Source organism: Anguilla rostrata, chromosome 3 (assembly GCF_018555375.3).
Source record: "Anguilla rostrata isolate EN2019 chromosome 3, ASM1855537v3, whole genome shotgun sequence".
NCBI lineage: Eukaryota > Metazoa > Chordata > Actinopteri > Anguilliformes > Anguillidae > Anguilla > Anguilla rostrata.
The window spans coordinates 20,060,839-20,074,334 of NC_057935.1; the positions used below are offsets into that span (position 1 = coordinate 20,060,839).

The 13,496-nt window shown below is 43.4% G+C and overlaps 1 protein-coding gene across 1 annotated transcript in view; it reads right to left on the minus strand.

The window, feature by feature from the left end:
- Positions 1–10,597: 10,597 nt before the first annotated feature.
- gtdc1 (glycosyltransferase-like domain containing 1) overlaps positions 10,598–13,496 on the minus strand; it is a 60,816-nt gene continuing 57,917 nt past the window's right edge. Inside the window, exon 10 of the mRNA XM_064326663.1 lies at positions 10,598–12,240. Coding sequence (XP_064182733.1) covers positions 12,157–12,240 — 84 coding nt within the window. The 3' untranslated portion in view covers positions 10,598–12,156. The remainder of the gene's footprint in view (positions 12,241–13,496) is intronic.

Below are 13,496 nucleotides of genomic sequence, written 5' to 3' on the forward strand. Positions count from 1 at the left end.
CCGGCGACTGAGGAAGCTGGAGCACGTTTCGGTGAACTGACGCGCTGTGCTCCTTCTCAGTGAGGCGGAACGTTTCCCCGTCAAGGACCGGAAGAAACTCAGTAGCATGAATCCTAATGATGCAAGTCGTAGCCTTGAGTCTCCACATCCCATAATGATATCTGAATGAAAATTCAACTGTCTTTTGTCACAGGCCTACCGTCTTTGAAATGTGGAATTCAAACAGTTTTACAGCATCACATTTTTTCTGAAGGAGGTGCAGAGATCTTGATCTGTGCTTCAGAACATCCTGTGGTATTTCATTTGAAGCGCGTTCCCCATCTGAAAGTGCCGACTTTCCAACTCTGGACAAATGAAATTACAGATCATATTCAACCTGAGCATTAGTGACTTGTATAAGCACTAAATTGTGTTCTCATTGTTCCAAACGTGTGAGTATAATAATAATAATAATAATAATAATAATAATAATAATAATAATAATGAAAATGGGCTTGTAACTCTGAGGTTGCAGGTTTGATTCCCAAGTGGGGCACTGCCCTTGTACTATTGAGCAAACAACTTAACCTGAACTGTATCAGCGAATATCCAGCCGTGTAAGTGGATACTATGTAAAAAATTTAACATTGTGCAAGTTGCTCTGGCTAAGACCATCTGCTAAATGCCAGTAATATAATGTACTGTTATGGGCAAAACAAATTGCGGATTGATTGCATATACCACTAAAAGCTGCACTGTGTGGATGTATAAATGGACAGTTATGCTGTGAAAGAGAAATCATCCACTTCTTGCACAGCACTCAATAATGTGTTGAACCACAGCAATAACACTTAATGAGCGTATACATCAGCAAAGCATCAAAGACTGCAGACGAGTTAGGGAAAGCTCATATAGGCCTTTTCTTTTTTGGATCACTGATTAAGCTTTCTTCAATCTTCTCAGTCTGTCAATAGCTTATAATATACAATATTAAACAGCTTAAGTAAATATATGCATCAAGCCAAAATAGATAAACTGGTAGTCCATTAAACCCTCTTGAGCCTAACAAAGACATATTTCTAAACAATATAATTAAAAATTCAGAATCCAACACATTTGAAAGCAGCATTGGGTAATGCTTCCACTTATATATGTGGCAGCCCATAGGAGTTCAGCAGATGTAGCTCACAGTAGAGAAGATAAATAAATTAAACAAGGGAAGAGGTTTTCCAGTCAGGAATTTGTGTTTAACACCATTCCACCATTGCTATTCTCTTTAAGGAGAATTGTGGGATTTATGCATTTTATTATTATTTTGCTGGTCAATGAAAGTTCACCGAATGTCCAAATGCAATACTGGATAATACACTGCAGGGTGTCTTCTCAAGACTGGTGCGGACTTGGGCATGACAGAAAACCTGAGAATGCTACATTACAATGAGATTTCAGGAACACACACACACACACACACACACACACACACACACACGTACAGACACACACAGAGAGTTAGTTCTATTATTCGGCTGTAGCAAGTGGGTGAAGGTGATAGAAGAATATATCCGGGCAAGCAGACAGTGTGAGAGAATCTTACAAGCCGAAACTTGGTGGACTCACTGGAGAAATGAAAGGAAGTCACTTTCCCTATGAGTGTCACACTCAGTGCTGATTACACGGCCCCTTTTTTTTGCAAGTAATTTCCATGGATTAGACAAAACAATCAATCCAACTAAGGACAGGAAAAGAGGGGGGAAATGATTTGAGAGGGTATCTCTCCAGAACTTCTGGGGTTTTGAAGAAAAAGAAAAAGACGGCGACTGACCTAAAAGGCTCAGTACGTTTCTTTCAGGAGTAATTCATTCCTCTGAACTATTTCCCAGAGCTCACTTGCTGTCTTTGTTGCACTTAAAAAGCTTATCCTCTCCTTTTGAGAGGTTGCCTTCTATAAAATATAAAAAGCAATAGAAACCAAATTCTGTAAAAAAATAAATAAATAAAAAAACGAATGGCACCACTTATTACATTGAGCAAACTAAGCCGCTGACCCACAGAACAGTAGAGTAATGAGGAACATGGTGCCCCCCCATCATGAGTAATAAACCCTCTCCAAACGTCCGGGGGGGGGATTGATGGGTTGTGTGATGCTGATGACAACAACAGAAATCCATAGTTTTTTCCTTTTCATTTGTATGCAAATTCACCTGCTACAAAAATGAACATTTTTACCCTGAGTCACTTCTCTTCGGCTGGTGGCCCCCTCCTTGTTTATGAAGAGGGCTGAAGTTAGAATGCTGCTCTTTGTTTACCCGCGATAATGGGTTCATGGGGGGTGCTGGTGGTGGTGGTGGGAAGGAGGGGAGGTGGGGGGGGGTTGCGGGGGGGGTCATCAAAATAAATCCCTAAAAGTCAGGAAACACACATCAGAGCTGCGGCCCCCTCTGCGTGAGAGGGAGCGATTGAAATGCAAAGCGCAACTGTATCTCTTTAGAGGGGCGGCCAGCGCTAATCACTCCCAGTGGCTTTAAGGTGACCCTCCAGGACCATCTACAAATCCTGTTATTTGGTCGCCTGGCTAAGAAATCCCCACCTCTCTTTTTTAAGTCTCTTTATGGCTTGGCACCTATGACAAATGCCAGAGTCTGCGCGAGGGGGCTGGGAAAGGGGTAACGACTGAGCTTTCTAATTGATGGGGGTTTAATTATGATAATGAATGCAGTGTTTTTCTTTAGCCACATTCACCCTGTTCTCTGGGGGAGTTGTATAGCTTGCACTCACATGCACAGGTGTCCCTTTAGTGAATATCACGCTATTCTCGGTCTGTCACAGCAGACAACAGCCAAACAGACAGAAACTACATCGCTGTGATACGTTTAGAGGAAAACTAAAACCCATAAGAGCTATTAATGGTGTGTGAGGTTGTCAGAAGAAATGCACTTCAATGATACTCACTCCAAAAGGACGATTAAAAAGAACTCAAAGGTGGATTTGGGTGCTGAACAGGAAGTGGTACGTGCTTCACACTAACGGACAGTTAGAGAGAAGTTCCAGCGTGGAGAATGAATCCACTTTGGACAAATGAAACGCAGGCCTGGTAGTGGAGGCTTTCCTTCAAACGTTTCCCTCTGGGAGCCCCGCATGCCGGCATAATCCAGCTTTGAAGTGAACGCTCGGAACATCCTGTGGCCCTACAACCGCAAGTGCCATCTCCCGGCGACCTGAAAAAACAGGATCTGAGGCCGCAGTCAACTGCTCCGAGATCAGCCCTCCTGCCCCCAAATCTAAATTCTGCTCCCGACTGTTCCACATTAAAAGATGAATGCAGATCAGTGGTCAGCACCCGAGGACAGGCTATGCTGGTATTAAAGTCTTCTGAGCATGAAGAGAAGGGCTACAGATAACATAAAGGGTTGCCAGAGACGTTGGCCAGGATTCAATCAACACTTGTCCTTAACTTTGACTTACAAGTAAGCGCGAGCATTACAAACTCCATTTGGTGTGTTCGTTTTGCTGAACTAGCCAAAATGTGTTTGTGAAGAGAAAGACTATTCTTGCTCATAGTTGTTACTTTGAAGAAGAAATGTTGATTGAATCCCAGCCAATCAAAACAAAGGACTGTATTCAATAAACATTTGTCCTAAAGTTTGACTAAACGCTAGTGTTTGGGGAGTCATCTTTAGTGATCACAGAACTTGTTGAATTGTGAAAAAAATCAAATTCTTCTTTTAATTGTTAGTTAAAGTTAAGGAAAAATATTGATTGAATCACAGCCAAAATCTATACATATATTCAGTGTATATTAGTTAAATTCATATTGCCGTTTGGCTGCAGGACTGACCCTGACCAAGGGCCCAACGAGAGCTGACAGTTTCCACAGCATCAGCAGTGTTGAGAAAGAGATCCATGTTTTTGCGGTGTGGGTTCCTGGACCACTGACTTGGCTTTTACATCAGCTTTGAGAAAAAAAAAAATTAGTTTGTTATATTTCTCAAAAACAACGAAACCAGCCAATTGAGTTACTATTGAGATACTGGTATGGCTTTCTTCCTCTTTAAAATCAAACAGGAGAGTATTACAAGAACCAGAGGACCCTGGGTATTGCGTACTCTGCCACTAAAGAAAATGTTTAAAGTATTGCTGATAGAAACAGACAGGCATCATCCCAACCCCTTGTCAAGAGGTCGAATTTTAGTCACTGGCTCTCCAGACAAACCTTCCCTGACTGCTCGGAGGATTTCGGCCATCTCCAGTCACCCAAATGGCCGAAAACCAGCCCGGAGCGGTTTTAACAACACAGAGGGCTAGGCTAACAAGGTCAAAAAAAAAATGTGACTGGACTCTGTGTCTGAAACATTCAGAGGTGATGCCACATGACAGAATGACATTGCAGGATTCCTATGCTTCAGGTACCCAGTAATATGCGCCCAGCACAACAATACGAACAGGGGCTGAGAGACAGGATTACATAAACAGCAGGGGCAATGAGACTGGCTAAGCACTGCGCCTGTTTACTGATGCCACGGTCACAGAGACTACGAGTGGGATAGCTGTGGATATGGGGAGCAGGAGGTTATCGTGTGCTTTATAGACTTCATTAGGTCATGGCCCAGCTCTGCCGTAGCACGCTAACTTAAACAGAAGCCGTGGAGCGCTTGGGTAAGTGGGAAGGAGACTCCTTCATAAACGGGTCACGGTGGTTCCACTGAGGGAGGTGAAACTAAAGGAGCACTAAAGAGATCACGGCCGTAGCCAAACGGCGGATGATGTCACCCGGCACGCGCACGGCGTTGGCCGAGGGTCAGCCCGCGGGATCACGCGACTCCCTCTGCTTCGCTCCGCGCCCGGGTTGGAAATGTGCACCGCAGAGTCATTTCAGGGCGAGGAAATCTAAATAAAGCAGACACAAGGGTGGCGGCTGATTACTCGGTGAGGTCACAGACACGTTTAAGGTGCAGAGGTCAGAAACGACACCAGCATACTGTATAGACATTCAAGCAAAATTGGGACAGATTGTGCCAATTTAAATTTACCAAAAAATAAGCTGTAGAGTTGCCAAATGCCATAAAAACTTGCTTCAGGAATTTACAAATTAACTTCTCAGTATCACTTCAAACTTTGACATTCTCTTCTAGAGCATTTCAGTGCATTAAAGATTTATAGGAAAAATAGGGCAGTTGATTTACTGTTATTGAATTTTTGTTGTCGGAGATATGAATTCCAACTTACAGCAAGCCTTTAGAGAGGGATTTTCGAAACCCTTGGTACCCTGCAATATTTGGCTTTGTTGAAGCTGAAAGAGAACTGCAGCCAGGGGTTTGTTCACAGCTTGTTTATGCAAGAGTGAGTCATTCTCCAAGAACCAAGCAGGACTGCTGCTGTCATTGAAATTATGCCTGTGTGGCACAATACTGGCAACCATTGCTGAAAGGTGGGAGAAACATCAAAGTGGTTTGGTGGCTCTAAAGCCTTTACGTCCAACATCACCCAAGTGCGCAAACAGGACCTGATATCGCTTGTGTGTTTTGACAAGTCACCAACTGCTATCTTTCCTAGCTAAACAGCTACTCTATCACTTAATGCAGAATTATCTCATCTCTAGCTCAGCTTGATTAGCCCAACGCAGCAACAGGGCGCTGCAGTCAGGAAAACGCGAATGAATAAATCTTTAATGATTACGAGCCTCTCATTCAAGCGCCCTCCCATTCAAGATATCGTGAATGCAAGTGGAATTTCTTTCTAGCTGAGTTCATATCAACTGGTTGATGTAGCAATGATTGGATTTTAAAGAATCTGAAAATGAAAATTTCTGTAAAATATGCTATTTTAAGGAGGCTCTCTAGTATTTATTTGGCTAATGGTACTGCAGTGCAGAGACAGATATGATGCCATTTTGAAACTTGGAATTATAATCTAATTTCTGATTACTATGAAAATGAAACTCTAAAAAAAAGAACCAGCCAATACATATTGATGATGTGAGATGATGATGTCATGTCTTATCAATGGTTAGATGATTTATTTATTTATTTATTTTGAAAATGAAGCCTCAGATCAACAGTAAATCCAGCATTAACAACATAATATTTGAAATATAAATTCATCTTATCTCAGACTGGCATACATTTCTTTGCATACAAATTTAAATTTTGAAAACCACCACAGGACAGACTGTATGAATTCAAAATGGTGTCCAGTTGCTCCCTCAGTGGACTGCAAGCTTAATGATAGCAACTAACAAAAGCAGGAACACTTTTGGTGGCGAACACACTGATCACACCACAGTCACATGACCTCCTATCATTACATTACAGGCATTTAGCAGATGCTTATCCAGGGTGACTCACACAACTTTTTTTTTCTTTTTCTATCATGCTCTAGTGTATGAAAATGACAACAAAAGCAAACTGCAGGGAGTTGCAAAACTTGCACAGACCTCTGTAACAGACACTTTCTTCAGTGTTTGCTGGTGAGTTGGATTGTGTGCATGGCATTTGTGAAATTGTCATTTATATTAAAGTGTTTAACTTTGTTCTTTTTGATTCCTGCTCTCATTGCCTTGTTTTTCCTTTTCTGAAGTCCAGGACTCCCCAGGTTAAATAAATAAAATGAATGAAAGTGAGTATGTGGGAAAATGTGAATATCTGAATCACCTGCATATTTAGCTTGGAGGCAGTTCCTCTGATGTTGAAGCTGATTGCGACCGGGAATCTCTTTCTGGGGAAAAATACACGTTTTCTGGCTTCCGAAGACAAAAAAAAAAACATGTGAGCAGAAAAAATGATTCCACATTTGCCAGGTAAAAAAAGGCTGACACAAAGTCAATTACAAAGGTTTCATGAACAGAATACTGAATGGAACTGAAGATTTTGATCAACCAATGAAAACGATCAGCTCACTTGTATCAGTGAGCTCATGGATGCCAGTCCATTCAACTTCATAAACAATTTGCCAAATAATGCCAGCTGAACACTTTCCAGGGGTTTAAACTTATTGCAGGTCAATTTTTTTCCTAAAAACAAACCTACCAATTGAATACATATTTCATTTTATATGTAATGTGAAATATTTCAAAATATTAAAAGGAAACATTTGAGGGAAATGCCCTTTGACTCATCGGACTTATTGTAATGATATCTCAGCATGTGATTTCAAATACCTTATCTACAGTCAAATTTTATGCGAATGCTTTTCATTTAATGGTGATAGTTGCTGTAATTGCCATAATACTGCAGTTTAATGCATTACGGGAAGCACTTCAATTGACATTAAATTGAAATTTTAAAGCAAATGGTAAAAATGACTGTGGGGGAAATAAACCCTATTAAATCTAATATCTAATTTACCAAGCACTGCAGCGGTGAAACTAGATTCACAGGACCTTTTTTATTAAGTCCTTGTGTCCAAAGGGCATTTAGGTAGCATTGCGCATTGGGTCCTTCTCAAATCTGCCAATAGCTGGCACAAAGGTCCAAGGGTTATATACCCTTTTAATTTCCATTTTCTTTCTGAAGAAAACCCATATTTTATGGCACACCTGCCCCTGAGTTGAATGGTTCAGTCCAAAGGAAGATAATGGAATGCGTGGAGTTCTACAGCTAGGTCCTACCATAGGGTAACATTCTAGGAGAGGATAAAGATGAGAGGTCAGTGATCAAAAATCCTTTCATCTGGTTATGAAGCTCACTACAGACTATCCAACCTTGTGTGTGTATATGTGGCCAGGTGTAAGAAGCAGGTGATTCCCTAGCTAAGAACCTTGGAAGGCCCTATAGAACAAAAAGTATTACCAATGTGTAATGGCCAGAATACATCACTTTCTTTGGCAGGATTGAAGCGATTATACATTTGTCACAGTGCCCTACTTTATGGCATTCATTGGATGGAGTTCCATCTGACCCCTGCGGTGCTTTTCACTTTGAGAAATGCATGTATGCAAGCTTTGCATTTATTTATTAATTTATTTGACATGCGAAACACAGCGTTTAAAATCGATTCCAGCGGTCGCTGAACTCACTGTAACTAAAAAATGTGCGCAAGAATCAAAAGAACGTGCTAGCGACAGGGAGCAAATGACAAAGTGCCGTGATAGTTAGACTTTGGCGCCAACCTCAGCGTTCAACCAGATGGGAGCCCTACAAGTACAAGATGGCCGACTCGGGCGGTGGCTGGGGGGGGATGTTCGGCGTGGTAACACTTTTTAATATTTGGACAGTCTCTATTCTTCAGTTTACAGGTCAAACAGGATCTAGGTTTGTCTTTTTGCGGATCTGTTTGAGTTTGCACGCCTGATGAATCTGGCGGTAGTTCAGGCTTAGCGGTGTCTGTTTTGTCAAGAATTTAATTGCCTCTGTGAGTATTTTGGCAGCGCAGAGCAGCGAGCGGCAGACCCGGCTCTGCCGAGGCCGGAGTTAAAGAGTTTATCGGCCGGGGGCGACGCAGTCCTGATGAGAAGAAACGGGGAGCTCGACGGCACATACCAGGCCCGAAGGGCTGGAATTCTGACGGGAAATACGATTTCGCCGTCGTTCGGCTCGCAGGTTTGGAAGGCGCATTCTTCGCGAGCGGTGGACGCAGGCGCCTGCTATTTGAGTCCCAAACTTGTGGGATTTTTCATCCCTCCTCCATTAAAAACACATTGGTCAAAAAGCTTCATGCTGGGTGAAACTCAAGGTGCCAATCAAATTTTATCACTGCCAAGGAGTACGTTTTTAATAACATACTGTCATGTGGGTTTTTATTTGAATTTATTCCCCTCGAATGGATCTTGTAATATATCAAAGTGTGTCTTTTAAGAGAGTTAATAATTGGGTTCTGATGTTCCCTCAAAGACGTATTCTGCATTTCAGCAAGCTTCTCTAGTGATTTTTACACTTCTTAAAGTCTCCAGAAAATCCCATACAGAGCTCATAAACATTAGCGTGTAGTAAAATGATCTCAACCTTCTTGCAGGAACATTGAACGGAACAATGGGGGAAAACCTGTAATTAATGCCTGAAATTGCCATTATTGATCACAGGCACAATCACAAAGGTTCCCAAAATGACTCATGGTGATCAAACAAAATTCTCCTCAACTTTAACGGGAAAGCGTGCATGCACGTGAATGCACGCATGCACACATACAGCACGCACACACAAATGCACACCTCTCATGTGCCAAAATAACATGATCTGTAAAAAGAAGCGCTACAAGGGGTCACCCTCCGAGTTTCATTAGTAATATCTCAAACTCAGATATCTGTCAGCTGAGTGGGATGGAAAGTTTGGAATTGTGAAACAAAGCTAATTGTTTTGCCTCAGTGTGGGGTCCTCAGAGCATCTACCAATGAGACAGATGGGAGACTGTGTCATGATAAAAAGAAACATTTAAATTAGTTACACACACACACAAGTTTTTGGTGTGCTCTGTTCCGAATTCCCTGAAAAGTTAATAAATAATAACACCCAAGTAAAAAACCTTACACATCTCCGCAAAATCACACCACCCTCATTTTTCATACGAGGACAAAAAGTACTGCAAAAACTTAAAACTTGTGAATTCTTAAAAATTACTTTACATACTGGGGCATTGGTAAAAACTTGTCGGAGGTGGAACTTGAACTCAACGGGGGGAAGTGAAAAGAGAAACTGGATTTTACCGGTCTCCTCTGGGAGAAGGTCTCAAAGGGACAATAGCGTGGCTCAAAACGGGGCTGTTTATCATTCGAATGACGCCGAACGGCGCCTTAGTAACATAATTATTCTGGTTTCGGCGTTCGGTGACCATGATCCCTTACTAATATTTGTCAATTGGAAAGGCAGCGACAATGCTGAGGCCCTGTACACAGAATCCCTAATTACAGATTAGAGGCAAACAAACCCCTACCCTACAGTTTCCATGTGTCAGCTGACGAGGGGTACAAAGGAAACAAAGATAGCACAGCCCCCCCCCCCTCCCTCCTCCTCCTCTGCACTCCACCCCCCCCCCCCATCTTTTTCAGCTGTGGAAATGTAAAATACATTAGATAGTGACTGTGGGTAGGGGAGCCTCGGGCAGAAAACTGCAGCTGCGCCTGGTTGTGTAGGAGGACAGTTTTTTTTGTGATGCACCCGGGGGCCCACGTAACCCCGGCTAAGTCTATTAATATCGCAGTTAAGCGCCCCGCCCCCCCCCCCCCCCCCCACACCCACACCCACACCCACCCCACCCCGTATCTCCCTCTCCCAATAAACTGCGTCGCGTTTAACGTTTGGCTCCAACCGGAGCTATTCATTACGTCTTATCGAGATAAGAATCCTTTTATTTCTCTCCCTCTCTCTTTCCCGCTCTCTTTTTCTTTGACTCTCTCTGCTGACTGACCTTTTCATTGCTTGTATTTGCCTGGCGTGACACCACTAGCCTTCTAAATTTGATAAAAAAGTGCAATAAAAGTATGCATAATATTTAGAGCTAGGCTACGGATCACTTCAATTAATCCGCAAAACAGGTGTGAGGGGGGGATTAGAAACATAGCATTTCATGTCATTTGCAAACATTCATAACCACTAATAAACATAAATCAGACAATATTATAAGAAATAACAAAAAGGAAACATTTTGTGCGATGCAACAGTGCAATCAGCCATAAAATGCAATTCAGACATTTCCTGCAAAAATAAACATTTAATAAACAGTGCACAGGTTTGTTGTTTATTTGCTGAATCCTAGTAAAAACACTACATCAAGAAGACGGTAACACTAATTCAGTTCTGCGAATATGATGACATTTCGGGAACTCAATGTGAACTTCAGAAAAGCTGTCACAGACAGGCAAAATGGAGCCCAGCCTGAGACAAAATGGAAATCAACTGCGCTTCTCCCCCGTCCCGCCGGAAAAACAACAAACAGTAAGGTAACAAATGGGGTGTAGTCAAATGTTGTAGCCTGCGCCTTCTGTCACGGCCGCCGCGGCGTGTACGTTAAATGAAATTCCGCGCGGTAATTTACTTTCACAGCCCGAATTACCTCATGAAGCATGTATTTAATTCTAAGATTATAATTATGCTACTTCATTAATCCTTTCACTTCCATGAAAGGGCCTCACGGTGTTAATGGTAAATAAATTATGAATCATTACTTGCTTGTTGGGGTGACTGTTTTTAGCATACCCAACAGTATGTGGGGGGGGGGGGGGGTAACAAACATGAACAAACATGTTGGCTCTGATTTCATCAGCGTGCAGGCCCTGCGCTGCGTATTCCCAGTGCGGATCTGAATCACAGCTGTTTGTCTTGCCGCTTTCTTCAAGATTAATTAAATGCAAATGTTACACCGCAAACCCGGGGAATACCTGACAGAGCCCTCATTATTCATACCTTAACCCCTCCCCCTTTTTTGCCAGAGCACTCATTATTAATGCCTGAGCTGAAAAGCCCCACCCCCCACCCCCATCCCCACCCCCCTTTTCCACAGCCACTCATTGGCTAAAGAGGGCAATCGGCGAACGCAAGTGCTCCCGCTGCCGAAACCGTGATTGGTGGACAGGTGCCAAATTTCCTCGAGAGGGCATGAGGGGCCACCCGTAGGCCCCTTTGCGAATTTGAGGGCGCCATGGCGACCTGGCAATCTGGTGCCGCGCCGCACTTGAGCGCAGGAGCGCCGGGAGTGCCTGGAGTGCCCGATCTCGGCCTCAGCGGGAGCCGGGAGAGGGAAGAGGAGAATTCCGGCGCGGACGACAAAAAGAGACCTGACCATAAACTGGGAACGTGGCACCACACGTGTGGGATGCACGACCGCGGTCATGCGTTTTATGTTTCATTTTTGTTTTTTTGTTTTTTTTGCTAGGTACAAAATAAATACACTTTTAAAAGAAAGTTTATATGAAAAAAACAGGTCTCCTGTCTGGGAATTCGGGGACATGCGCAGCCATGGAAACGTGCGCACAAGTCTGGGTTTAATTTCGGGGCGGGGGTGGGCGCCACAGGGAGGGGAGATCTGAGGGCGCCACAGGTTTTGGGCAGATGGCTCGGTGTCAGCTGTGACAGGCAGTCGGGCTGGGCTAGTAGAACCCCCCCCCCCCCACATCCCCCCCACCCCTTCCAGCGCTCTAGCCTGCCCCGCCCTGCCCTGCTCCTCTCTGATCAGGTGAGTATCGACAGGCTCTGGAAGGTTCCGGACCTGGATCCCGCCTCGGGCTGTGAGCCCGTGACTCCGCCGCATCTGTCACTGAACTCCGGTGGTTTCGGCATCCAGGAGGGACCTGAACTTCTTCCTCAGAACAGCCCAGGAAAAAGCAGATGTGTCAACCTGAAGAGGAGAAACGGGGAAGGAGGGAGGAAGAGAGGGAAGGAAGGAGAGAAAAGGACAGACGGAGACAGAGAGAGAGAGGGAGAGAGGGGACAAGAGGGAGAGGGAGGGGTGAAGAGAGAGGGAGAGAGGAAAGAAAAAGAAAACCAGGAGACAGAAGACAGAAAGACAGAAAAAGAAAGAGAGAGAAACAAAGAAAGGGAGAAAGACAGTGAATGTGAGGTAGCAAGCTCACGCAGCACATTTAGTCAGTCCTTCAGTGGCATTACGGAATGTTTCCTGAGGTTAAAGACCAGGAATATTCCCTTCATTACTGGATTATGGATCTCCCAGGTTCCACAGTAATTTTCAACTGTAGCCCTCTGTTAAAAAAGAATGCTTTAGTTAAATGCAAAACATATCATTTAAAATTTTTTTTTTTTTTTTTTTAGGTTTGTTGGCATGTCTAAGGAAGCAGTTTCCCTGAGGTTCATTTTTAAATGCGCATGGGTTTTCCACCCCAGGACTTCAAGGTCCAATTACATGTACGTGTTATATAATAACTGCAAGGTAAATTATTGTGTGGTCATGGACTCCTAAAAACGGCTCAGTGTTTCCTTTAATGCGTAATACCATCTACTGCGGAGGACTGTGTCCTGGAGGCCTGGTAGCACAAAAGCTGTCGATCCCTCTGTTTGGAATTCAAGTCGGCGCAAACAGCAAACGCTTCAAAGGGAAGCTCTCAACGCTGAAATCCCGTCTTAAAGCGCGGGAGCCCAGCCTGCGCTGAAAAGATCTGTTTTTCTGTGTACGGCGCAGGAGAGGCGATGTCTGTCCCCTAAGCAGCCATGAATAACATCACTAAATCACTCAAATCAAACTGTGCTTTATTGATATACCAAAAAAGGACAGAAATGCCACGCATCAGCTGCACAATGGAGCCCGCAAAAGGACCAAAGAGTTCTGATGGAGACTCGCATCGTGAAATATCACACAGGACATCGACGCGCAGTCCTGAGAAAATAAAACCAAGAAAAAAAAAAGTATTCATTTGGCCTTACCAGCCATTTAAATTCAAGGTTGCCTGGGCCACGGAAGTGACAGTGATTGGCATGCATCTTATCCACTTAACATGGGATTCATTTTAAAATACTTCACTTCTTTCCAGAAAATGCATTACATTAATGAACAGATGATGTTAAAAATTAATAAACAGACATATTAAAAAACAGACTGAATTGCATATTTAAAAACCCATAATCAAATACATAAGGAGT